Genomic DNA, 27472 nt, shown 5'->3' on the forward strand with positions numbered 1-27472 from the left:
TCCAGTGCACAAGTGTTCCTTTTTCTCCACATCTTCACCAACACTTTATTTCTAGTCTTTTTTATACTAGTTATTCTGACTGGTGTGAGGTTATATGTCATCATGGCTTTGATTTACATCTTCCTGATGATAAGTTATGTCCAGTATCTTTTCATATGTCTCTTGGCCATCTGTATGTCTTCTTTGGAAAAATGTCTATTTAGGTCCTCTGCCCATTTTTGAATCAGATTGTCTTTTGTTTTGTTTTATTCTTTGGTGTGAGTTGTATAAGTTCTTTGTATATTAACTTCTTATCAGATATATCATTTGTAAATATCATCATCCATTCCATAGGTTGCCTTTTTGTTTGTTGATGGCTTCCTTTGCTGTTCAAGGATATTCATTATCTCCAAAACCTTAATCTTTGGTATCTTTCTTTCTTTTCCTCCTCCTCCTTCCCCTCCCTTTTTTTTTTTTTTAAATATTCAAAACCCTAGAAAGGAACATGATCTAGCTAGAAACAATTTAGAAGCATTCTTAATTGTATCCCAAATATGTAGATGTTTCTCTAAGTTGAGGGCTATTAAGGCAGGGGAATTTCTAGTTCAATTCCTGGGCCCGTGTTGGAAGACCAGTAGGCATTTCTCATACATACATTAGAATGTACTTGAATATACGTGTGAGTGTTTCCTCAGTTGGGGAATTTTGTCCATACATGGTACTAATAAAGTGGGTTTTCCTGTCATTTATCTTCTAAATCTGTGTGGGACATTATTTTAAACCCTTTCTTCCTTGAGCATGTGTTTTCTGCTCGAATAAATAGCCATGGACCTGGGAAGAGTCAATCCCCATTACAGATTTACAGCCTTATTTTCCTTCTGGCCTGGCCCAATGCTAATGTGATTGGATTTACCCAAGGATTTCAAGATGTCTGCCGGCAATCACAGGTTTCTCTAGAGCTACAGTGGTTCCAATTCCTGCAAAGTCTCCTTTATTTGGAAGCAAAGTCTTTATAGAGATGTGAGTAATCAATATCTGGCTTTCTCTGATTGGCTGCTCAGATAGAGCCTTTTTAAAATTGGTAGAATAGGGGCGCCTGGGTGGCGCAGTCGGTTAAGCGTCCGACTTCAGCCAGGTCATGATCTCGCGGTCCGTGAGTTCGAGCCCCGCATCAGGCTCTGGGCTGATGGCTTGGAGCCTGGAGCCTATTTCCGATTCTGTGTCTCCCTCTCTCTCTGCCCCTCCCCCGTTCATGCTCTGTCTCTCTCTGTCCCAAAAATAAATTAAAAAAAAAAAAAGTTGAAAAATAAAATAAAATTGGTAGAATAGGTAGGACTAGAATATCATCTGACTCCCCCAGTTTCTGTGCATATTGGCTGACTAGTACACGCTGAAACAGTGACGGTCCGCGTAATTAGCTTTTTGTCAGGTGTGATTTTCTTGTCTCATCTCTGTTTCCTCTGCCTTCAGGAGAAATGGGTCCCATGAGGCAAGTGTGACCCTGGAGTGCAGCCTGCCAGCCTTACACCCAGTTGAGGAGGGAGAGCACCATGGATGGCATAATTGAACAGAAGAGTGTGCTGGTGCACAGTAAAATCAGTGATGCTGGCAAGAGGAATGGCTTAATTAACACCAGAAACTTCATGGCTGAGAGCAGAGATGGCCTGGTGTCTGTTTACCCAGCACCACAGTACCAGAGCTGCCGGGTGGTGGGCAGTGCAGCGCCAGCCACCCTGGACAGCAGCAGGAGTGAGCCAGTACAGCAGCTGCTGGATCCCAACACCCTTCCGCAGTCTGTGGAGTCCCATTTCCGTCCCAACATCATCCTCTACTCAGAGGGTGTGCTGCGCTCCTGGGGGGATGGCGTGGCTGCCGACTGTTGTGAGACCACCTTCATTGAGGACCGGTCGCCCACCAAAGAGAGCCTGGAGTACCCTGATGGGAAATTCATTGACCTCTCGCCTGACGACATCAAAATCCACACACTGTCCTACGACGTGGAGGAGGAGGAGGAATTCCAGGAGCTGGAGGTCAGAGGATGTGTTTATCATAAGCCTTTGGGAATGGGGAATGGGGATTGGGTGGGGACCCATGAGCGCCTAGCAAAAGTTAGGGAATGAAACTTGTGTGTGAAAATGCAGAGAAACTGAATCATCCTTAAATATACATTGAAAATGGAGTAGAGAAAGTCTAGGTGACCAACACCCAGTGGGGGCTTCAGCAGGGATGCCGGCAGAGACAACACAAGGTAATGGCCATAAGACTAGAGCTACTGGTGGATTTAAAGATTGCCAGCACTGGAAATCAACTGGGTATTCCTGCTCACCCCACACTCATGAGAGAGGGGTTATTGGCAACAGTGATCAAGGTGAGAGGGAGGTTTATGGTCCTAAAGCCACATTAGGCTGAAAAGGCATGTGTAGGCACAATTTGAGAAGTGTTTTTGCTGCCACATGTAGTTTCCTTAATTTGGCATTCTAGAGTTTCTTCTAAGGGAGGCTTGGTATAGCTAAAGCCTGCTGGAAGAAATAGTAGGAGTGCTAGCCTAAAGGGAAGGTGAGTTGAGTTGTTTCAAGAGTCACTTCTTCAGGAGATTGGAGGGCAGGTAAGGGCATTTGGATTACATGCTCTGAAACATTCATTTTGGACATATTGTAACACAGCACAGCAGCCAAGCAGACCAGAAGCATCAGGCCTGGAAGTGCACTGAGAACCAGAAGCAGCTGGAGAGAGACGGTTTTAATCGGAAGGGAAATTCAGAAATGAGAAATGTCATGTAGCAATCCTTGTGAATAGAGCCCATGAAAACCAACTGTCAGGGAGTACAGAGAAGTCAAGTTGTGCGAGAGGCCATCAGAGCGAACCTTCACACCCTCTGGTGGCACCTGTTAAGGGGAGGAGGAGGATATCATCTCTGGCCATTCTAAAGTTTTGAGAAAGCTGCAAGAAGTACTTTGGCTTGCATTCACAAGCCACTGTCAATTGTCCACTCTTTTCCAAGACCTGACAGTTTTGTTGAATGCAAACATATAGATGACACTTGAACTGCTTGAAGTTCAGGAAGCAGATATACAAAAGTGCAGTTGCCACATAACACAGGAGTTATGATGGTAGAGTACCCAGTCTGCTCTGAGAGCATCCAAAGTAAGGGTGATGGGACTCCAAGCATAATGTGGCGGGTCAGCAGTCATTACAGATGAAGCACTCCCTGCACTGCATCATGAGGTAAAGAACCAGACTCTAAGCAAGAGGGCTCGTGGGGAGTTAGCAAGAGAATTCTGGTCAAAGAGGACATCATGAGCAGATAAAGCACAGAAGCATCCAACCTAGGTCAGCAGGAGATAGTAACTGATTATACTTGTAAGACCTATGGATCATGGTGAAGTCGGGACACAGGACCAAAAGGAAAGTCCTGTAACTGAGGACTGTACCAGCCTTCCAAGGGAGGCTGGATTTTAGGTGAGGTCACAAACCCATATGCTTACAAGAAGGAAGGACATGTAATAACATCAAGAGAGAGCCCTAGGGAGGGGTGTGACCCGAGACTAGCCCTGGCCCACCCATCTACAGCTTCAGCCCTCCTCAGCTACCACCCCATAGGCCATGCTGCTAGATACCTTGAAGGATGCTGTGGCCATGGAAACCACTGAGGAGTTTCAGGCAGGAGAGCTGGGGTCAGATTCAAGTTTTTGGAAGCTGCTATGGCTGCAGAGTGGGACAGTGGGACAGAATGGAGAGATGGAGGGGTGAGGGGAGGGACATGGGGCTAGGACCAAACTGGATGCACAGAGCTTTTGGGAATTGTCATACAACACAGTGAGGGAGAGAATCAGGATAGCAGTAGAACTGAAGAAATACTTAAAAAGTGAAGTGTGCCATTGTTTGGAGATGGTGCAAAGGAAGGGGGCAGGCCTATCCTGTGCAGAGATGTCCTTAAGCCTCCAAGTGGCCAAGCTGGCTAGCAGAGGATTTTCAGCTTTGTTAAGAATATTTGGAAAATAAGCTCCAATATATAATATCCATTAGAATTTACAATTTTGGTATTCTTGAATGTCTCTATCATTACTCTGTTACTTGTGTAGGCTTCATTCCTCCCTCCCTTTCCTTGTATCCATGCACTTAAAAGTCCATATCCTTGAATAACTACATTACATCAGTATCAGTGAAGATGAACAAGTGAATAATACATCTTCTTGGTCTTTAGTCCACTTCCATTCTGTGGCTTCACAACAAACTACACTGAAGGGAATCTTACTCCTTTTCCTTTAAGACTTGCATTGGCTTCAGATTGAGCTTGCAAATAAATACAACCATTATTTAAATGCAAGTGTTCTTTTCATAGTATGTCTTAATCCACATTTTTGTCAATCAATTACTGAATCCATTTTTTTGCAATAATTTTCACAAAGTGACCTCAGCCAGTAGATGTGGTTTTAGAACTTTGCAAAGGACCACAACCTACTTAGAGTCAATATTTTAAATTAAATGTTAGGATATGGGTGGCTGGGGCAACAGGATTTTTTATCTGGTTAGTCTAAGACTTTGACAGATAGTGCAGGCTTCTGGGGAGGTGAGCTCTGCCGCCCAGTTTGTTTCCCTGTCCTGGCAACAGTAGAGGCAGCCCATCAGAAACAATTATTTTAATGATGCAGCAGCTGGAATCTTCAGTCATGATTATAGTGCCTACTGTGTACTAATATTTTTGTAGTCACCTTTGACTGTAGGGGTAAGGCAGAGCATGTTGGCATTTGTACCTTTGCCAGAAAGGGTCCACCCAAAGACATCAGTGGAACAAGTACTTTAAAAGCTGGGCTGTCTCTTACAAGACTTTCTGTTTGATATCCAGGGAACAAATCCAAACCAAGAGATGGATCTTCCCACAGGCTCTGAGGGGAAGGTATCAAGGCACAGTTATGGCAGTTGGCACTCCTTCATTGCTGTCTAGCATAGCCATAGAGTATTCTAGAGGGTCATTCAAAGTGGCAGATTTGGTCCATTAGGAATTCTGTAAAAATAAGATATTCTCTCAGCAACATTCCTATGGTGTGGCCATTGCACTCTTTATTCATGAAAACAAACAAACAAACAAACAAGTGAGTGGTTAGAAGTGTCAGCATGCAAGGGCACCTGAGTGGCTCAGTCGGTGAAGTGTCCAACTTCAGCTCAGGTCATGATCTTGCAGTTCATGGGTTAGAGCCCCCTCCTCTGGCTCTGTGCCGACAGCTCAGAGCCTGGAGCCTGCTTCGGATTCTGTGTCTCCCTATCTCTCTGTTCCTCCCCCACTTGCACGCTCTCTCTCTCAAAAATAAATAAAGATTTAAAAAAAGTGTCAGCATGCATGGAGCAACTGTTCTAAGGTTGATTGTTTTTCTATTCCATGAAATAATAAAGGGGCCTGTATCAGTTAGCATTTGCTGCATTACAAATCCCCAAAAACTTAGTGGCTTAAAACAACTATTTATTTAGGTCATGATTCTCAGGGTCAGCAACTGGGATGAGTCTCAGCTGAATGGTTCTTGCTCTGCTAGTCTTACCTGTGTCTCCTCACTGGTCTGTGGGTAGCTGCTGCTCAGCTACCCAGCTGTACTTGGGAATGCTGGCTGGCCATTAGCTGGGATGACAGAAGTGGCTGGACCACATGACTCTCATCCAGCAGGTCACTCCATCACATAGCAGTCATGGTAGAGATTCCAAGAGCAGCAAGAGAGGGTGAGTCTCAATGTGCAAGGGCTTTCCAAGTCTTTGCTTGTGTTAGGCATGTTGCTGTCTTATTGGCCAAAGAAAGACACACAGCTAAGCCCAAAGTCAGTGTGGGAAGGACGTTTTAGGGTGGCAATATAGGAAAGTGCCAACAAATTGGTTGCCAATTATTGCAGCCTATAGTCTATCATAGAGAAAAAAAGTTTGCCTTTTTGACATATATATATTTTTAAGATCATCTAATTGAACAGAGTGACAACAGTCATGGTTATATTGTCACTTAAACAGAAAATACAATAGTTATTGATTTGGAGCTCATCCCAGAAGGCAGTACTACTTCAGATAAAACAACAACAAAAAATGACAATTTAACTTCTCAGGGAATTCTATAGCTTCACTTGGTCTATAGCAAATTGATGCCATTTCCTGAAAATTGTACTTTTCAGAAAGCCATTGCCCTGGTAAAGATAAGGGGTTCTTGTCCTTGAAGTTTCTGTGTACAAGGAAACCTTCCTCTTACCTGCTCCCTTCTCACTCTACCTGGAGAGGTTTGCCCCTGACATTTATAATGGAGAGTCCCTGATCCAGAGAGGTTTGCTCACCTGACACAAATTTCTACAAGAACATATGAAGTTTTCAGTTAGCCTTTGATGTCATACTTATGCGAATAGGTTCTGTAGCTAATTTCAAGAATCTTTATGTAAGGGCCTCAGAAATTGAGATTTGCTCTGCTCTACCCAAGAGGGAGTTGCTAGTCATGGTGAATTGTCAGGGCTCCAAATCAGACAGGGAGATCTCAGGGGGCCTCTGAGGGGTTGCAGGAATGCAGAGGTGGCTTCTCATCTTTCGGTGTCATTGCACTCAGTGTAACCAGACAAGCCTCCCTGTGGGCACCCTCAGGGCACTCTGGGTGCATGATGCTGGGACTGGTGCTCTACAGCTCCAGGGCCTCCTCCCTGGAGTTTGACCACTACTTCATCTAGTGCCCAGACTGCAGTGAAACTACATCTTTTAGGAACATCAGTAGCAGGAAAACACTTATCCTTTTCATACACAGACACTCAGAGACTTCAGGCACCAGTGATAAAGCAGTTGTATGAAATATAAAATTTGGGTTTAAAGCTATGAAATGAAGTAGGTGAAGTTCAGGGCTAGAGAGTCCTAAGAGCCCCCTTGCTGTTAGAGATGCTTATCAAATGCTGAAAGGCCAACTATGACCCATTTATTTGTGATAATGCAACTCCTTCAGGATCCTAGAGCACATGGAATGTCATCACTTAGAAAGAGTGACCAAGGTGGGTGAGCCTTTTCTTTGCAGCGGGAAGGAAGGAGACGGCAGGCACCTACTGGTGGAGCATCTATGTCAGGCTCTTCATGCACCCTCTGCCATGTAACCCCACAGCAACACTGGGCCACACGTGTTAATCCTGCCTCATCCTGTGCAAATGACACTGAAGTTTGGGTGGTGTCCAAAGTCACACAGTTGGATGTACCGGCAGCTCTTGGATCTGAGACATGCTGACTTCAGACTCCTGCCTCCTAATGGTGATGCTGTTCCTCCAACATTAGGAGGGGGGAAAAGTTTGTGTTACAGTGAACTGCGGTTTCAGAATCCACAGGTAAAGTATGAAGAGGCAGAGCTGGGGCAGTCACAGACCACTCCCTCGCTGCCCTGAGCTGCAGCTGGGCCTCCCCAAGATCAGGAGTCTGCCCTCCCATTACACACTTGAAGCCTGTCAGGAGATTCAGGATTTCACAACTTCAGTTTAGCACTGAGGTGCTCCATTCATAAACATGAGCAAAGAGGGAGAACTCAACAAACACTTGAAGAAAACTCAAAAGAGTGAATGAAACAGAAAAACAATAGAGAAATTGACCCAGAGGAAATAAATAATTCAGAAAATAATCGATAATATAGAAAATATTTTTAGTCTCCCCTAGAGAGGTTTGGGGTGGGCGATTTGAGGTTTGATTTTCTTTGTTTTCTCCATTGCCACTGGCTAGAACCTCAAATATGATGTTGAAGGGAGATGGCAAGCAGGAGGCATCCTTGCCTTGCTCCTAATCCTGGGAAAGCACTCAGACTTTCCTGATGAAAGATAATGTTGTTCATGTTCTTAAGCAGGAGTAGGAAATTCCCTCCCATCACAACTTTGTTGAACAGTTTTTTTTTTAATAAGAAAATAGGTGTTGCATTTCATCAAATGCATTTTCTCTATTTAGATGATCATGTGTAAATTTTTCTTTTGTCCTTTATTCTATTAATGTGATCCATTACATGAACTGATTTTCAGATATAAAAGTGTCCTTACTTTGGGGGATTAATCCCCCTTGGTCATGGTATATACTCCTCTTTAAAGATTGCTAGATTTGACTCACTAATAATTTGTTAAGAATTTTTATGTTTGTGTCCATGAGGGATATTGGTCTGTAGTTCCTTTCTTGTGATATTTCTTCCTGGTTTTGGTATCAGGGTAATACTGGCCTTATAGAATGAGTAAAGAAGTGTTCCCTCCTGTTTTCTGAAAGAATCTGCATAGTATTGGGGGGGGTTGTTTGTTAAATATTTGTTCAAAGTCATCAGTAAAGACATCTGGGCCTTGGCTATTCTTTGTGGGAAGAATTTTTATTACTGATCTGAAATCAGTATCAAATCAATAAGAAATAAGATGATTTCTTTATTGTTTTAAATCTATTATTTTAAAGAAAATCTTCAGATTTTCCTTTCTTCTTGATTCAGTTTTAGTAATTTGTGTCATTCTAGGAATTTGTCCATTTTATCCAAATTTTGTAATTTGCTGGCATAGAGTTGTTCATAATATTCCACTTAAATCTTTCTACTTTCTGTATGGTTGGTGGTGTCGCCTCTTTTATGTATACTTTTGGTAATTAAAGGCTTTATGTTTCTTCCTTGGTCAGTCTAGCCAAAGGTTTATAAATTTTGTTGATCATTTCAAGTAGCTGACTTCTGGTTCCACTGATTGTTCTCTTGTTTTTTGCTTTTCCATTTCACCGATTTTCATTTAGGTGTTTATGATACCCTTCTGTCTGTTTCCTTTGGGTTAAATTTGCTCTTCTTTAGTTTCTTTACATGGGAGCTTAGTTTCCATTTGAGATTTTTTCCCCTTTATGATATATATGTTTAAATTTATACTTTCTCTCAAATACTGTTTTAACTACAAATTTTTGATAGATTGTGTTCATTTTTAATTGAGTTCAAAATATTTTCTAATATCGATTGTGCTTTCTTTTTTTTAACTTGTTTTATTTTTTATTTTTTTTAAATTTATATCCCAATTAGTTAGCATATAGTACAACAATGATTTCAGGAGTAGATTCCTTAGTGCCCCTTAGCCATTTAGCACACCTCCCCCCTCACAACCCCTCCCATAACCCTCGGTTTGTTCTCCATATTTATGAGTCTCTTCTATTTTGTCCCCCTCCCTGTTTTTATATTATTTTTGTTTCCCTTCCTTTATGTTCATCTGTTTTGTCCCTTAAAGTCCTCATATGAGTGAAATCATATGATTTTTGTCTTTCTCTGACTAATTTCACTTAGCATAATCCCCTCCAGTTCCATCCACACAGTTGCAAATGGCAAGATTTCATTCTTTTTGATTGCCAAGTAATACTCCACTGTGCTTTCTTAAAGTGGGTTATTTATAAAAGTATTTAATTTTTCTGGGGCGCCTGGGTGGCTCAGTCGGTTAAGCGTCCGACTTCAGCTCAGGTCACGATCTCGCAGTCTGTGAGTTCGAGCCCCCACATGGGGCTCTGGGCTGATGGCTCAGAGCCTGGAGCCTGCTTCTGATTCTGTGTCTCCCTCTCTCTCTGCCCCTCCCCCGTTCATGCTCTGTCTCTCTCTGTCTCAAAAATAAATAAACGTTAAAAAAAATAAAAAATAAATAAAAGTATTTAATTTTTCAAATATTCAGAGATGTCCCAATTTTTTAAATTATTTACTCCTCAATTAATTTAATGTGGTTGAAAAATGTAGTGTGTATAATTTCTCTCTTAAATTTATTGAGAATTGATATGAGGCATAGCATATAATGTGCTCTGGGAAATGTGCTATGCACACTTGTGAAAGAATGTATATTTTGTCATTATGTGAAGTATCCTATAAATGTTTGTTAGGTCAAGTTGACTGATGATGCTATTCATGTCTTTTGCTTTTGCTGTTTATCCATTAATTTTGTCAGTTTTTGCTTTATGTATTTTGGGGCTCCATTGGTAGGTACATGCACATTGATGATAATGATGATGTTGATGATGATGATGATTACTGTTATATCATGCTAAAGTATTGACCATTTTATCATCATAAAATGTTCCTTTTTATGTCTAATAATATTTGTTGTCTTTAGGTCTATTTTGTGTGACATTAATATGCCACTCCCATGTTTTTATTATTACGTTTTCCATGATACATCTTTTTCTATCTTTTTGCTTAGAATTTATTTTTATCTTAGAATTTAAAGTATGTCTCTTATAGAAAGCATGTAGTTAATCTCATTTCTTTTCTTTTCTTTTTTTTTTGTTGTCTTACAGTCTTTCATTTGATTGGAATATTTAGTCCGTTTGTATTAAATGTAATTTTTATATGATTGGCTTTATGTCTGCCATTTTGATTTTTGTTTTCTATGTGTTTCTTGTTTTTGTTATTGTTGTTTTCTTTTTATCTTTTCTTGTGTTAGCCACCATGTCAGCCGGGGATGTGAGGAGAGCTTACCAAGTCCCTCTGTGGTTCTCTCATTTCCAGGAGCTCCCTTTTAAATTCCTGGGTTATTCTCCCATCTGCCACTTGACCCAACCAGGACTATAGCCATTGGTTGGGAGAGCTTCAGACTTTTCCCATTCATAGCTAGGAATGGATTTTCTACTCCCAATCAATTAAGCCCCTTTCAATAATAAAGCAAATGGTTTCCATGGCTAGGTCCACCCTAGCAGAAATACTGCATGGGCCAAGCTGGCGTGAAGCATGGTAACAACATCACAGATACTCACTTTTCTTACTCAAATTTCATCAGTTGTTGGTAAGTAAATACTTTTCAATATACTGACCTTTGGTCAGTGTATAAGGCTGTATAAGGCTGTGTTGATATTTTTTTCCAGTTATTTCTGGAAGACAAGATATGCGTACCTCCTGACACTATCATATAAGAAATCTTGCCAAGATACTGCCTGAAGTCCTAGATGTGCATTTTCCAGCATGACTAGATTCAAACAAAGAATGTGTTCACATGTCCATAGATGGCTTATGGTTAAGAATTTTAATCAAATTAATTACTTCAAATAATATGACATATATTTGCTTATAGCATTAGAAAATCAAATTATCATTTTCCTCCCTTGGGATAGTCTATAAAGAATTATATTTAGATATTCCAGTTTCTTGTGGATCTACCTGTGGATCAGTCACACAAGGGAATAGTTTTACTCCTTATAGTCATAGCCCATTTTGTGTTGCCCAAACTGCAGCAACCACCTTATTCTGTAAAGAGGCAATGTATGAGTAACTTTTATTCATCTAGAAATTAAATTTACGTACATGAAATAAGTAATAGTTACCAGTAAGGGTATTCTAAATACAATTTCCAAAGAAAAATTCAAAAATATTTTGTGAAACATAAACATGATTGGCATAATAGTATGCCATTTATTGTTTTAATTTTCTGTATCAAGGCTAACTCTCATCTAAATGTGGAATTCAAGGCATGTTTCTTAAAAATCGATCTCTTATGTTCTCATCTAACATATTCTCATCTTATATATAAATAAAAGGCACTGAAGTGTGTAACTATAACCATTTGATGGGGAAAGTGTCTCCCAAGATCATAAATCCATCTGTCATAATAATACAGACTGATAATTTTTCATAGTCCTCTGAAACACTTTTTGATAAGTAAAAGGGAAGAGGCATCAAACCAAATTCATGTGTCAAATAAATAAAAGCCTTTTTAATTTTTCAAATTTGTGCTGAAAAGATTTCTTGACTGGGGCTTCTGAGCCACTAGTCATAATTGTAGGTGAGGAGGGGCCTGTTGTATCTACAGCTGCCTTAATGAAGGGAATCAGTGCCAGAGAACTGGAATCTTCTGTCATTGTAAGACTATTTCTTGTAATGAAATCTGCTTTGATACATTTACATGTTGCTGTGAGCTAAGTGCTTTCTAACATGCGTAAATATAGTCTGAATAATAGTGAAGAGAAGGCCCAAAAGCCTCTGATGAATATGTTCCATACTCAGTTTTGAACAAATATCAGCAAAATGTTTATTCTAAACCCAATTTTACTTTAATAAAGTTTCCCCAAGCTTAGCCGAAGGGCCACTTATCTCCCCTCATATTCATTTGAATGAAATCCAGTACAGACAGGATCCTTTAGAGTTGTATAATGTAGATGTACACAATGGTTTATGAAAACATTTCTCCTCCAGGCCTCCACCAAGCTCAGTGTCCTGGTGACTTTTTAATAGGTGTGTGTAAGTAAGTCAGTCTGCATTGGTGTCAACATGTCAGAAGACCAATAACTAGACATCTCATGCTTGGGAAGGTGAGAACTACCAAGGGGTATGGTGGAAGTCTTTTCCATCATAAAACAAATAGAATGTGTGGAGTCAGGGAACATTCCTAACAGTTATGAGAAACATATTTAGAAACATAATACATTGCTTGGAACCTTATAACCTTATATAAGGTTATTATCCATTGAGGTCTAGATTGTGAAATATAGATTCAGGAATGAGTTAGCAGAGATAAGGGTGTTTTGGGGAGGCTTTCTGGTGGAGGGTCCATCTAAACTGAGATCAAATCCCAGAGGATAGCCCTCTTTTCAACAAACCGCCCATGCTGTGCTGGCCTAGGCTGGATGCAATCAGGATGTGTTTCAATATGGTAGATTATATGGAATTTTACTCTGATGCTTCCTCTAGAAAATAGAGGAAAAGTAAAGTCTTTGGATAGATTCATTAATCATTGAGCCTCCTGTTCTAGGACTTTTGCTTTTATCTCTTTTAAGTAATCACTAGGTAGCAGATCACCCAAACAGAGTTCAATAAAATGAACGCCCTGTGGGCTTTCAGGGACACCATGAGCAGAGCTCCTCTCCCACAGCCTCCACACCACTCATGCCTTCCCTTCTATCTCAAACCTCAGGGGCCTCCTTCAGTCTCTCAACCTCCATTTGGGCTTTTATAGCCATCCCAGATGCCTGAAATGTTCTCTTCCTTGCCCTTCACTGGGCTGGCTTCTCAGAATCAATGTTGCCATTTCAATTCATTGTCTGTTTGCTTACTTATTTTCTGACTTCTTTGCCACAGTTGTCTTAGGTTGAGTTCACCAGAAACAGACAACAATGTGAGGATTCATGAACAAGTGACTAAGGAAATGCACTCAGGAAACACTGGCTGGCCAGCCAGATGGAGGACCCAGCCTAGGGAGGGAGTTTCAGGCTAAGTTCCACAGAGGAGGCCTCAGTATGGCCCTTTGGGGACCTGAGTGTAAGTTATGTGTTGGTGGTCTGAAGACCACTTCTCCCACAGGGGCTGTAGGTGAGTGGTTTGCAGCCTCCAAGGTGAGGAACAGAGGCATAAACTCCTGCATATGTCTCCAGTGCTTAGGCCATAGCTCCACAGTCTAGGCATGCAGTTAATATTTGTGCTCATTAATTTATTAATGAATAAATGAATCTGTCAGAGGGAAAAGAACTCCAGGATCAATTTCTAAAGATTTTTTTAATAGAAATGAAGCCAAACTGTGTGAGCATCCAAGCTCGTTGAGAGTCTTCTTGGTGACAATTTTATATGACCTTGACTTGGTTTAATAAGTTCTTTACAAAGTCACCTGTGTCAAGTGCAAGAAACAAATAGAACAGGGGGCCTCCTGGTACATGGTGAGCTGCTCTGCAGTAGCATCCCTGTATCTTCCTGTCTTGGGGACTGCTGGTTAGTGGCACATGTTAAATTGCTCCCAAGCAACGTTCAGCACTGTGTTGCAACACGAGAGCAGATTGTGTTTTTCACAAACCACAAAAACAAAGACAGACTCCACATAAGGAATAAGGAGAAATCATGCCATGAAGAGTATTATAAATGACACGCCATTGGTATTTTATTAAAAAAAGAAATCCCGCAGTCATTTTACCCAGATAGATCTCTCTCTGTGTGCTGTAGAGTAGGAAGAAGGAACAGAAAAGCTGGAGCAACCAGAAGGCATTGGGGGCCCAGACAGTACCCACCCTGTCCTCGGGCCTGTGCTCAGCCCAGAGCCCTTCCCTCAGCTGGCATCTGTGTCCTCTTTGGCTTTTAAACTCAGTAATTTCAGAGGTCACACCCCAAAACCAATTAAATCACAATCTCCAAAGTCAATATTTTTCTTTAATGCCTGTAGGTGGCTGTAATTTAAGACCCCCCCCCCAACCAGTCGGATATGGCATTCATATGTTCTCGTATGCCACGATCTTAGCCAGACCAGCTGTTCTTGGTCATCTTATCACATGAACTGTGAGCTTTTTCTGAGTAGATGTGGAGGCAGTCAGAACCCTGGCACAGGTTCCCTAAAGTGTGTCCCATGGAGCACTCATATGGGAAAATAGAAAGGGTTTGGCAAACCCTTGGAAACTCCAGATACTCCCTACAGAGTTACAGCCCCACAAGTTCTACAGGTCAGTTTTGGCTTAGCTGGAATTCACATGCTGACTTTAATTCAGTGATTCCTGGGTTAATTTGACTCTGAGCCCTTGGTTTTCAAAACACCATTTATTTTGACCTCCTGAACCAGTGTGCCACAGCACACACTGACCTAGCTGTTCCCAAGCAGATTGGTACCACACCAGATGAGTTAAGTGGCAGCGAAGAACCTAGTGACAGCTGGGCTAGCCCCTGTCATGAGGACCTGCATCATGTCGCAGGATGAAGTCAGTGTGGACAAGCTCCAGAGGGCCACTGTCACCTGGAGAGACTCCATCTGGAACAAGATGCAGAAACTCATAGGGTCTGAGGATCCTGAAGGAAGAATGGAACAGAGAACAAGGGGAGTGGCTATTAGTTTGTTGCACCATTGTTGCTGCTATTTGTTTGCCAAAATGGAGGCTGGACAAAAAAGTAGCTCAGGCAGAAAGCTGGGGAGAGTCCCAGCTAGGGGACTCCCTTCAGCTCTATGCTGGAGAGGAGCTCCCAGGAAAGGAGCCATCCCTGGTGACTCCTCATCTACCTTAGCATTTTTCCTAAGCCTTGCCCAGTTTGAGTGTGTGAGCAAATCACTTCCTGAAATTGAAGGGCTTGAAATTGAAGGTGTGGGTTCAGGCTGTCCAGGGTATGGCCTTAGGGTCTGCATTTCTAACATCTCCCAGTGGATGCTGCTGCTGCCCCTAGACCACACTCAGCATCAAGGACAGAGACCTTCCCTGACCAGTGATCCAGACAGCTTCTTCTAATCCTCTTACTGTCAGAGAATATTCAAGATCAACCTTTACTGGAAACATTTTCCATCTCTAGAGGTGGACTTGCCCCTTACAGCCCCTTCTGAAAGCCCAGGGACCCATGTCTACCTTCTTCTAAGGAGGGCCTCTTACACCCTTCTCCTTCCCCAGCAAGGCTGCCAGGCCCTGGATGGAACACTGCCAGTGTCTCCACTTTTCCTGGTATGATGGTATTCTACTCTTCTGGCCATCTAGGTCACTCTGGATCCCCTATGAAATGAGCCGAGAAATGGATAATCCAGAAGCCTACTGAAGCCCCCTGCCTCTCCTGGTTACTTCCCTCCTTGGAACACCTCCTGCTTGTGACCTGTGAGCTCTGCCAGGACCTTGTGCTCATCTGGGTGGGATCTGCTTCCATCATTGCCTCCCTCTGCATCCCACTGTGGCTCTGGAACAAGGGTGGCTATCTCACACTGCTTTACAGTCAGCCTCCAAGTTGAGGTATTGAGTGTAACTGGGACTGGGATCTTCTACACCTTATGTCCTCTGTGTGCTTCTAAAAATGCAGCCACTGGTCCAGTTTTATGGAAGATGAGATCCTTGCACAGTGGCTCCTAGAGGCTTGAGCTTTCTTGTTGCTTCAGGCAGTGACCTGGAGGAGATAGATGCACTCATGAAAAGGACTTACACAGCTCTCTTTGCTTTGCTAGCAGATTGGGCCATATTGTTCCAGCTGGAATTGTCCCCTGTAACAGCCCCATCTGTCTGTTAGCATGCACTGGGCAAGAGGTGTGAATATCAGGCTTCTAGAACTGGATGCCCTTGGCAAGCTATCTCTTCAGCTGGCCAAATGCTGATCTGCCCATTTTGATGTCCTTCTTATAGCACCTGGAATCACTCTGGCTGTCAGGACTTCAGTATTTGGAAGACCTTACATAAAGTGATATGGACTTTGAGGAAAGTTTTGAAAGAGGCAGCTGCCAGACAAATGAGAGGCACATGCCATCCCAGTCATCTCCATTTCCATAAATACTCAAAATGTGCTCTCATAAGTAAAAGGTAGCCTTAATAACATTTGTTGTATCTCTAAGAACTAGTCTTCAAGATGGGGACGAAATAAAACAATGGTACATTTTTTTTTTCAATCAGAAGATTCAATGCAGCTTAAACTGGTTCAGTTGAACAGATGGTCATCCTGGACCCACTAGTCACACCTCTTAGAAGTGTCAGGAGTCACCAAGTCCACTACTTCATAAACTGTAGTTCTCTGAGATAGTATAAGTACATAACTTACTGTAAAGACTGAAGACACTGTGACAAGGGTGGGAGATAGGTGTATGGCAGAATTAATATGTACTAGCTTATCACAGAATCTACTTAGAGAAAATATCTCGCCCCCTGTCAGGAGGCAGAAAGTATATGTGCTCTGTAAGAGCCAACCTGTTGAAAGGGAAATGGGTGCTTGTCAGTATCAGAAATATAAACAAGGTAAATTATTACTCAGGAGGTGCTGGAATGTCTTCAAACTGACAGTTAATCCTCTTCCTTACTCTTAAATTTTTAAGGGTATTTATTATTGGACCATATGAGGAGAATTTCTATATGGGGCAAAAAAGGCAAGAAGAAACAAGTCAATACTCAGGTACTATGTAGCAGGAAGAGGGACTCATGCCCCATATGTTTCCATCCCTAGTGCTTTCACTAGCTTGATCAGGAAGATGTAGGCACCCCTATTTTATAGATCATGAATTTGAGGTTCCAGCCAGTGGTTTTCCATCTTGGCTGCATATTAGAATCACATATAAAACTTACAATGAAGTATAAAACACTTACAAAATCCTTGATGGTTAGAGCATCAGCAGACCCAAGCATCAGGAATCTTAGAGCCCCTAAGTGAGCCCCCAAGGATAGCCAAACCCCAGGACATTGGTGACTTGCCCAAGGTCACACAGCTAGGAAGGATAGACCAAATGTTAGCTCTAATTCCTGTACTTTTTCTATTCTACCATAATAAGTAACTTGTATCTCTGGGTCATGTTGATTGAATTATCTAAATTAGATCTAGAAACTCCAGTTTTCTATTAAAATCAATTTTTGTCATTTTTACTCTGGAAAACAAATCTGAACCTCAGCTGATGACATGCATGCTTCAGTGTCTAGGGGGAGTGTACTGATGTCTGCAGCTTACTTTGAAATGCATCCCAAAGAGGGTTAGACAAAGTAATAGATGGACAGAAGGATGAGCAACTTGGTAAATATCTGATAAAGTCAGTATAGTAGCTATGCTAACAATAGAGTCTGAGTGAAGGATACGTGAGCATTCACTATATGCTTATTTTCAGTCATGTATGTTTTATCTATTTGAGTGCATATTGATGCAAGGAATAGGAAAGGTGTTATCACTGCACCATTTATGAGCTAATCCATTTTTAACCTTCTGTTTTGCAATTATCATACACCAGCCCCAGTGTTGTATTTCATTTCTGGAGTTTGTGTTGACAAGCATGTGTTCTTGTAGCTGACTTAATTTACTGCACAAATGGTAGCAACGTTGCTCTGAAAAAAGAAGTGGTCATCACATTTACATTTACATTTAAATGTAAAGTGTATAACTATAACACATTTAGAGGAAAATGTAGGAAATCTCTGTAACCTAAAGTTAGGTGAAGAATTTTTAGGGGCACATGGGTGGCTCAGTAGGTTAAGTTAGGTGAAGAATTTTTAGGGGTGCCTGGGTGGCTCAGTAGGTTAAGCATACAATTCAGCTCAGGTCATGATCTCGCAGTCCATGAGGTAGAGCCCCATGTTGGGCTCTGTGCTGACAGCTCAGAGCCTGGATCCTGCTTTGGATTCTGCATCTCCTCTCTCTTTCCCATTCACACCCTGTCTCTCTCTCTCTCTCTTTCAAAAGTAAGTAAACATTAATTTTTTTTAAGTTTTTAGATGTGAAGTTAGAAGGACAATCCATAAAAGAACAGATAGATAAATTTAATTTCATCAAAGTTAAAATTTTACTCTACAAAATACATGTAAAATAATGAAAAGACAAGCTGCTGCAGAGTGAGAGAAAAATATTTGCAAGTCACATGTCTGACAAATAATGTGTATCCAAAGTATATTTAAAAATTCTCTAAACTCAAAAGTAGGAAAATAAACAAACCAACTTCTAAAATGGCAAAAGATTTGAACAGACACTTCACCAAATAGGGTGTGCAGATGGTGGGTAAGCACACAAGAATATTCAACATCATTAGCCATCGGGGAAATGCAGATTAAAACCATGGTAAGATAGCAGGGCACACCTCTTAACAATGGCTGAAATCCAAAAAACAGACACTACCAAGTGTTGGTGAAAATGCAAAGCAACTAATTCTCATTCATTGCTGGTAGGAATGCAGAAGGGTACAGCCACTCTGGAAAAGGCTGTCACTTTCTCACAAAGCTGAACAATTACCATATGACACAGCAATCCCACTCCTGGGCATTTGCTCTAAAGAAATGAAAACTTACATCCACACAGAAACCTGTTCCTGTACATCGCAGCATTTACTTGTAATAACTCAAACCTAGAAACTAATGTCCTCCAGTGGATGAATGGATGAGCTTCATTCATGGATGGTGGCACTTCCTCATCATGCAATATTACTCAGGAATAAAATGAATGCGTTGCTGATATACCCAGGTATTGTACTGGGTATTGTGCTGAGCAGAAAAGGTGGGTCTCTAACAGTCACATACTGTCTGATTCCATTGCTCTGACATTCTCCAAAAGACAAAAGTGTAGCAACAGGCAGCAGCTCTGTGGTTGCCCGGGGTCAAAGGTGAAGGAAGGGAGGTAACTATAAAAAGGCAGCAATAACATGAAGGAGCTTTTTAAGGCTATAGGAACTTCCTGTATCCTGATTGTTGTACTGGTTTTATAAATCACACATGCAGCAAACCCACAGACCTTTAGACAACAAACAATCAAACAAAAGCAAGGGCATGGTTAAGCTGTGAGATCTGATTTAGGTCTGTGGTTTAGCCTTGTTCTCCGTGTCAATGTCCTGGTTTTGATCATGTGCTGTGCTTATGTAAGAGGCACTCTAGGGTATGTGGGAACTCTCTGTTCTATCTTTGCAATTTCTACAGGAACTCTGTTCTATTTCTGAAACTTTTATGTGAGTCTAAAATTGTCTCAATTGCACACACACTGAAATAGTTTATACATATATACACATATACATATTTCATGAGGTTCTTTAATGAATTTTAACATTCTTTTTATAGGATGTTAATACAACTTAAATATATTCTTTCCCCTCAATAAAGCAGAATACTTTAGAATAAAGAAAATTGGGAAGTTAACAATTTTTTTAAATAGTTGATATCTGATTACCTAGAACACCCCAGTCAGTCCCTTGATATGTAGCCAGATATTTACTGTAATTGGATTTTGCACAGAAGCAACCTTTTGATTTGGAAAAAATTCTAATTCTTACAAACTAGGGAGCCCACTTGGGCCACAGGTGCTTCCAGATGTGTGGGGCTGTATTCCATGGACCAGCAGTGAACTAAGAGAGACTGGGCAGGTGACTTCTGGAACCGCCTACACACAAGGTTCTCCTTGATCCCCTGTTTCAGGAAGTTGTTTTTTATTGTAGAGATGGAAGATGTGGATTCAGGGATCTGACAGTGTATAGGGGCTGGTGGCTTTGGCCAGTGACTGAAACTCTGAGAGGACAAAAAAGACATTGAACAAGTCGGGTAGGGGATCTACACTCTGCCCATTCTGGAGCAAGGTGGACATGCCTCTCACTCAAGCAAAAGAGGTTTCTGGTTTACTCTGTGATGGGGCACAGGGCTGGACAGGGTATGGGAAGCAGAGATGACCACTGATCTCTTAAGAAAGGGCACTGTGATGTTCACCTGCACCCCTCCCCCAGTATCTAGAATAATCTCTGGCACTTATTAGAGCTTATAGACTATTTGCTGGGTACATGGATAGTTGTGGATGGGTGATATCACATTCCCCCAAGCTTGCCCATAGTTCTTAGGAGGGATCACATTCTGCTAGGCTCCTCTGGCTTCTAGCCTGTCCCTCCTCATACTTCTCAGCCTGAACTTTCATGCATTGTTTTTCTCTGAGCTCCTGAGGTTGTGCATTGTGTGAATAGCATTGGCACTCATGAGCCATCCTCTGCCAGATTCTTCCAGGAAGCCTTTGCTACATGGGCCCTTGGAGGTGGCACTCAGTTGCCCTGTCCTGTGAGATGATACCTCTGACTATGCATGGCATCCATGCTTTATTCTGGAAGCCCCCTTAGGTTTGTTTAGCTCAGGCACACCTCTCTGTGTGAGCTCTCTGAGCTCCTGTGGGCAGGTGTGTGATATCAAATGCCACCAAGTAGCTTCTCTGTGGAAACATGAAAAGGACAGGTTTCATGGAATACGAAATTGCAACGTAAAATGAATTATTCATATTTCATGAAGAAAGTAAATTCAGTATTTTCTTCCCTGTTTTCCCCATAATGTTCACAGTGTTTTCATTAAAACACAATCAAGAAAAGAAAATAGGGGTGTTTGGGTGGCTCAGGTGATTAAGCGTCTGACTCTTGGTTTCAGCTCAGGTCATGATCTCAGGGTTTGTAGATAGAGCCCCATGTCGGGCTCTGCGCTGACAGCACAAACCCTGCTTGGGATTCTCTCCCCACCAACTCCTACCCCATTTGCATGGGCACATGCTCTCTCTCTTTCAAAATAAATAAACTTAACAACAAAAGGAAAGCAATATACAAAAAAGGAAAAAAATCAATTTAAAGTAAAATTGTTGCCTTCTACAATGGTGTATGTAGGAGGGATTTTTTTTTTAACTTTTTATTTTTAAAATAATTTGAGACATTCAGAAAAGTTGCAAGACCAGTACAAAGAACTTCTGTATGTTTGTCACCCGTTTTCTTCAGCCTCAACGGTTTACTACACTTGCTTTATCATTCTATCTATATACCGGTGGTCCTTGAACAATGCAGGGGGTAGGAGCACTGGCTCCACACCGTCAAAAATTTATAGCTTTTGACTCCACCAAAACTTAACTGCTAATAGCCTGCTGTTGGCCAGAAGGCTTCCCAATAACATAAACAACACATGTTTTATGTGCTATATGTATTATATACTGTATTCTTACAATAAAGGAAGCTAGAGAAAACATTATTAAGAAAATCATAAGGAAGAGAAAATATATTTACAATACTGTTTTATTGAAATAAATTCACCTATAAGTGGACCTATACAATTCAAACCCAGATTGTTCAAGGGTCAGCTGTACACAAGTTTTTCTGAGATATTTGCAGTTAAGTTACACACATGAATTTCCTTTACCACTAAATGAACCATATGTGTTTTCTAAAAAAGTCACTTATAAAAGTCAGGAAATTAAAATTATTACAATACTATCATCTGTTCTATAGATTTATTCAAATTTTTCTAATTCTTTCAATATTGTTCTTTGTAGTAAAAGAAAAAAATTGGGTTCAAAATCCCATATTCCCGTTTTTTTGCCATGCCTCATTAGTCTTCTGTAATCTGGAATCTTCTTCTGTCTCTCTTTCTCTTTCGTAACCTTGACATTGTTGCAGAGTACAGGTCAGTTATTTTACAGACAGACCCAGGTTTGGGTTTGTCTGACAATTCGTGTGGCTGCATTTTTGTCAGGACCACCACAGAAGTGAGGCTGTGCCCTTCCTAGTGCAGTGCATCAAGAGGCCACGGTGTCAGTGTGACCCATAACTTTAGTCACTTGTTGACAATGGTGCTGGCCAAGTTTCTCACTGGCCAAGAGATGGTGTTTCTTTGCAATTAATTAGTATCTTGTAGGTAGGTAGATACTCTGAGACTGTGGGGGCACCCTATGTCCCGGTAGTTATCCATCTAGGTTTAGCATTCTCCGACACATTGGAAACCCCATAGTTCGTTCTGTATTTATTACTTGGCATTCCACTATGAAGCAGAGTTTTCCCTTCCCCCATATTTATTGTTTCCCTCATTTAGAACTTTATTTCAGGCTGGGCCAATTGGTTCTTATTTTATTCAGTGGGTTACTGTTCCATTTATTACATTATTTATTGTGGTACTTTGTTATGTACTCGACAGCCCCCTTCAATTTGGCTTCTGTGCACTTTGGACGTAACTCATCATTCTTTTTTTTTTTTTTTTTTTTAATTTTTTTTTTCAACGTTTATTTATCTTGGGACAGAGAGAGACAGAGCATGAACGGGGGAGGGGCAGAGAGAGAGGGAGACACAGAATCGGAAGCAGGCTCCAGGCTCCGAGCCATCAGCCCAGAGCCCGATGCGGGGCTCGAACTCACGGACCGCGAGATCGTGACCTGAGCCGAAGTCGGCCGCTTAACCGACTGAGCCACCCAGGCGCCCCCAGCAAGCTATTCTAGATGTATCCTGTTGTGTTGGCAATCCTAGCCCTGAAATCAGCCATTTCTCCAAAGAACCCTGGGTGCTTTTATTGGAGAACGGTATTTAAAAACTAACATTTGGGTGCTAAGTCTGCTCACTGCCCCTGGGGATGGAGATCACTGTTTCCAGGCACTCTCAGCAAACCTAGATGGAAAACACCTATGTGCACATGTCACATATCAGTGTAACTGTGTGTATCCATATATATACACACATTTGATCTATTTATAGATAGGTAGAAACAGATACCCTCAATTCCAGTCCAGCCAGCTCACAGTGGAGCACTTCATATGTTTGTAAGCTGCATTGTATTCCATTGTGTAGATGTATCACAGTTTATGTGAACACTCTCCTTTAAATGAGCACTTCAGTCATTTCTAGTAGTTGGGAATTACATATAATGCTGCAGCAAATAACCTCATGCATATGTATTTCCATATTATTGGAGGTGAATCTTCCGGATAAATTCCTAGAAATGAGATTACAGGGCCAAAAATAAACACATATTTAATTATGTTATATTGACAAATATGCTTCCTAAGGCTGCACCCATTTGCATCTCAATCAGCCTGTTTCCCCACAACCTAATAATATCGTTGATTGTGCTTTTTAATTTTTGACAATAGGTGAAAAGTGGTGTCTTGGTGTAGTTTTCCTTGTCCTTTCTGTGAATGTGATTGAGTATGATTCCACCTGGACTCGTGAGGCAGGCACAGAGCCCAGGCCATGTAATTCAGGAGGCTTTCCATCTAGATACTTCTGTTGATGAGGGACTCTGGGAGTGAGACACACCACAGTGGCAAGAAGGCTGGATTAAGATTTCAGTCCTTGTTTCCCTCTTTACCTTCAAACCAGTCCAAATTCACCTTGTTACAACTACTTGGACTTCTCACCTGAAAACAGTGAGGAACTGGGTAGATTATGTGTTGAGTTCCTCAGACAAATGTAACATAAACTGGAAGCAAGAAAATCTAAAAAGGACAATCGTTACCTTATGCAATAATGAATCATACTAAAGCAGGGATCCACGTTTAGAAACTGGATCAACAGTTAGTGATAACTCGACATGCTAGGGCTGGTTAGTTGTAAACCAGCCCTCTGGGTTGGCCATAAAAGAATAGGTCCCTGTTTATTTCCTGGTCACTTGGTTGATGTAAGGTAAGACCTGGTTTTCTCAAGCAGTGGAAAGTGACCAGGACTCTGCATGGTCTGGTTGTGAGCACCTCTCTGCTCCCACTTCACACCATTTTCTTTCTAGAGCCTTATGCATGTACAGTACTCCTCACCCAGGCCTTTGTACATGCTGCGCCCAGGTCCTTAATTGAGCAAGGGACCTTCAGATGGAAATCTCAATTTCTTCACAAAATCTGAAGTCCAGTGTACAACTCAGCTGCATCCACACTGTGGATTAAAAACAAAAACATGAGTGAAAAAGTAACCTAATTACCAACACACAATGATTACTTGCTATGCCTAGATCAGTTTTACCTCATTTGTGTGGTGTTATTTTACATCAAGTCTTACACACATGATGCATGTTTTTTCTTTGTGCTTATTTACTTGGTAGGGATGGGGTTTATCATCCTGGATGCCCACGTACCTTGTGGCCCCCCATTTGCTCACCCTTCCCAGGTGTTCACTGAGTGTGGTTCTTGCTCCACGTAGCATTGCCCTGATTCAAGCTTTTAGGGTGTCTAACACTCCCAGTTTCTCCCTGGGCTCTGTAGCACTTGCTATCAGTAGTCCTCAGGAGAAGGTCCCCTGGCCTGGCCTCCATCTACCTGAGGACTTTCTCTGGGGACCTGAGAGACCATCTGCAAAGTGTAGGAGAACCTTTGGCCCCAGGAACAACCCTCATCCACTAACCAGCAGGAGGTAGTTTGGGAATGATCTCACTCTGGCCCCTTGAGGTCCCAGCAGGACCAAGCCCCAGAGGTCTCATAGAGGTGCCTGCCTCAATACACATCCTTTATTGGTGGTGTATTGGTGGTGTTCCCAGACATGTCCCACTTCTCTGCCCTGTGATATTTCCTGTGCTCATCTCCCAGGAAAACAACACACCCCAATTCTATACTCAAAGTCTGTTTCTAAGAGGAGTTATGCTACCGCGGGTCTTAAAAAAGCATTTTGCTAAGCATTCTTTCCCAGGGCCCCTGAGCACTTTCAGACTGCAAGAAGACCTGACCTGGTAGGGGAAGTCATAGAGGGAGCTGGTTCTCCTAACCTAACCATTGGATTAAATACTCACACCTAGTGGGGTGCCTGGGTGGCTCAGTCAGTTAAGCATCCAACTCTTGGTTTCAGCTCAGGTAGTGATCTCACAGTTTGTGGGATTGAGCCCCACGTCAGGCTCCGTGCTGACAGTGCAGAGCCTGCTCGGGATTTTCTCTCCCTCTCTCTCTGCTCCTCCCCAGCTTGCTATAAATAAATAAATAAATAAATAAATAAAACATTTAAAAACATAATATAAATACCCATATCTAGTTAGAAAACAAGCACTTAAATTAATACAGGCATATGGAATAGCCCTGTTGTGTGCTCATGTGTTACCATCACACCCCACTTTCATAAGCAGTGATAAACCAGGAGTGACCCCCAGACATAAATCTTAATGAACCTTGCTTCATTTGCTCCTGCTTCCAGAACATTATAGGTCCTAAGGCTACAACCACCCCTAGATGATAATTAGACAGTTCTCAGATAAGAGATGATTTTGCACTTTGTCCATTACAAGTAACCAGCAGCAGAAGTTTCTGTCTTGAGAGCTTCTCTGTGTGAAGGAATGCCTGTCTCCCCAGAATGCTGCAGACCTGGCCCTAAAAACCTTGTTTGTGTGTTCCCAGCCTCATCAGGTCAACCTCCACTGAGTTTGTTTTCTGAAGGTAATGAATGCAGGATGCAGCCTGGCAGGGGCTCCTCCTGAAGCCCTCCTGGAACCTGATGTGTAGAAGCTTAGCCTTTTTAAAAGGAAATTAAAGTGGGGTGCCTGGGGGGCTCAGTCGGTTAAGTGTCTGACTTCAGCTCAGGTCATGGTCTCACAGTTCGTGGGTTTGAGCCCACTTCTGATCCTCTGTCCAAAGTAAACATTTAAATAATAATAAAAATAGATAAATAAAAGGAAATTAAAGTTACAGATTAATCAAATCTATTGATTATGGGAATGTAGCCTTCATGGGACTATACGAGGAACTAAGACAGGAAGCCCCCACCACAAAGGAAAAAACAAACTTGGAAGCAATAGAAAGAAGAACACAGTTACTGGAGGTGACCCACCAAGCAGTGTCTGTTTGGTTTCCACTATCCCATGTTTGTACACCATGTTGGTCTATTCCATACAGTCTCCTTGCAAATAATCTCCTCACATATTAACTCACTCACTCATCCACTCGATACCCAGAATCAAGCTGGGAGCTTCCCAAAGAGAAGGACGAGGTGCGAAATGAGTACTGAGGCATGGTTGGCCCAGTGTTGCATGCGCCTGTTTATACAGATTGGGGACTGGGTCTCATTCATTCTGGAAAACATAAGATGCTTATGTGGTATTTGATATCCCTTCTGAGTTAACTTTATTCTCCCCCATCTTTGGAAAATTTTCATATTTTTATGCTCTTAATTGGATTATTGTCTTCTAAAAATACCTCCCTCCTCAAGGAATATAAAATCATTTAGGGAATATTATGCCAGATATTACCAGGAGGCAAAAAAAAATTATTTCTGAGTGATGCATTAACTCTCTCATTTTCAACCTTTCTTTGTTCCTTTCTTTTTTTCTTTCTCTCTCCCTTTATTCCTCTCCTTCCTCCCTTTCTTTCTTCCTCTCTTTTTTCTTCCTTCCTTCCTTCCTTCCTTCCTTCCTTCCTTCTTTCACTGAGTGTCATTTGTTTTACCAAAGTTTGCCTGGGAACCCAACACGCACACAGAAAACAGTGGAGCTGTTTATGCATAGGCAGGGGGTTTGGGTCTGAGGGCTTCCACCCCTCCCCTGCCCTTCAGGAGGCCCCTGGCACACTGCATGAACTGTAGCATGGAAACACACCCCCTCCCAATTAAGTGAAAATGATGCAACCTGCATTGTCATGCAAACTGTGATGTTCCTCCAAAGAATAAATGCATAGGTTGTCATTATTGGCGGAAAATTGAACATGTTGTGAAAAATACATATATATTAGGAAACCTTGTGTTTCTATTCATTGAACTTCCTGACCAATGGGGAGTTAATTAACAGAAAAAACGGAATTCCCAGGTTTTAGGAACTAGAGAGTGAAATGCATGTGATACTTTACTGACATTGCACATAGTTTCATTGTCTGATGATGATGCAGGGCATGAGTTTGGGAGCGATGGCTATTGAGAGTTGCTGAGGGGAAATCTGGTCATACCTGCTTTGGGCTGTCTTCACTTGGGACACTAGGGAGCATGTGCTCCAAGCATCCCATACTTGAAAGAGATTAGGGCAAAGGCCAAGGTTCTGGCTTCATAATCTGCTTTGCTCCTTGTCTGGTCTGATTCCCAAATTCTGAAGTCACAATTTCCTTGGCCTTCACCGAGCACCAGGAAGGGGTGACATACATGAACTTGGGATTCTTTCTGGGATTGTCTCTACTCCTGTGAGGAAGAATACAATTGCTCCCATCCTAAGACCATGCCAGATGCTGCTGCTCTCCCTTAATAGTGCCCCAGGCTCCTGACACCCTAACCCTCTCACCCCCTCCCTTCCCATCCCCCTTTCACCCCTCCTACACAGGCTTTTGAGGAAACCCCCAAACAGTGGAGTCCCCTCCACAATCTCCACCTGGGCCATCCAAATGTACCAACACGGTCCACAAACAAGCTCTTTCAAAGTGTCCAAAGAGGCAGTTTCAGTGTTCAAGTAGATTTTGTTGGTTTTTTTCTTGCCCCCATTGCACTGATGTAGCAAATAATCT

At 41.9% G+C, this 27472-nt stretch overlaps 1 protein-coding gene across 1 annotated transcript in view; it reads left to right on the top strand.

The window, feature by feature from the left end:
- The first annotated feature begins 1529 nt into the window (after positions 1–1529).
- Positions 1530–27472, top strand: part of SYNDIG1 (synapse differentiation inducing 1) — a 99168-nt gene continuing 73225 nt past the window's right edge. Inside the window, exon 1 of the mRNA XM_047067873.1 lies at positions 1530–2009. Within this exon, the coding sequence (XP_046923829.1) occupies positions 1530–2009 (480 nt within the window). The remainder of the gene's footprint in view (positions 2010–27472) is intronic.

This window comes from Lynx rufus, unplaced genomic scaffold, assembly GCF_022079265.1.
Source record: "Lynx rufus isolate CCGP_SWC_20201006 ecotype Redwood Valley unplaced genomic scaffold, mLynRuf1.p SCAF_8, whole genome shotgun sequence".
Taxonomy (NCBI): domain Eukaryota; kingdom Metazoa; phylum Chordata; class Mammalia; order Carnivora; family Felidae; genus Lynx; species Lynx rufus.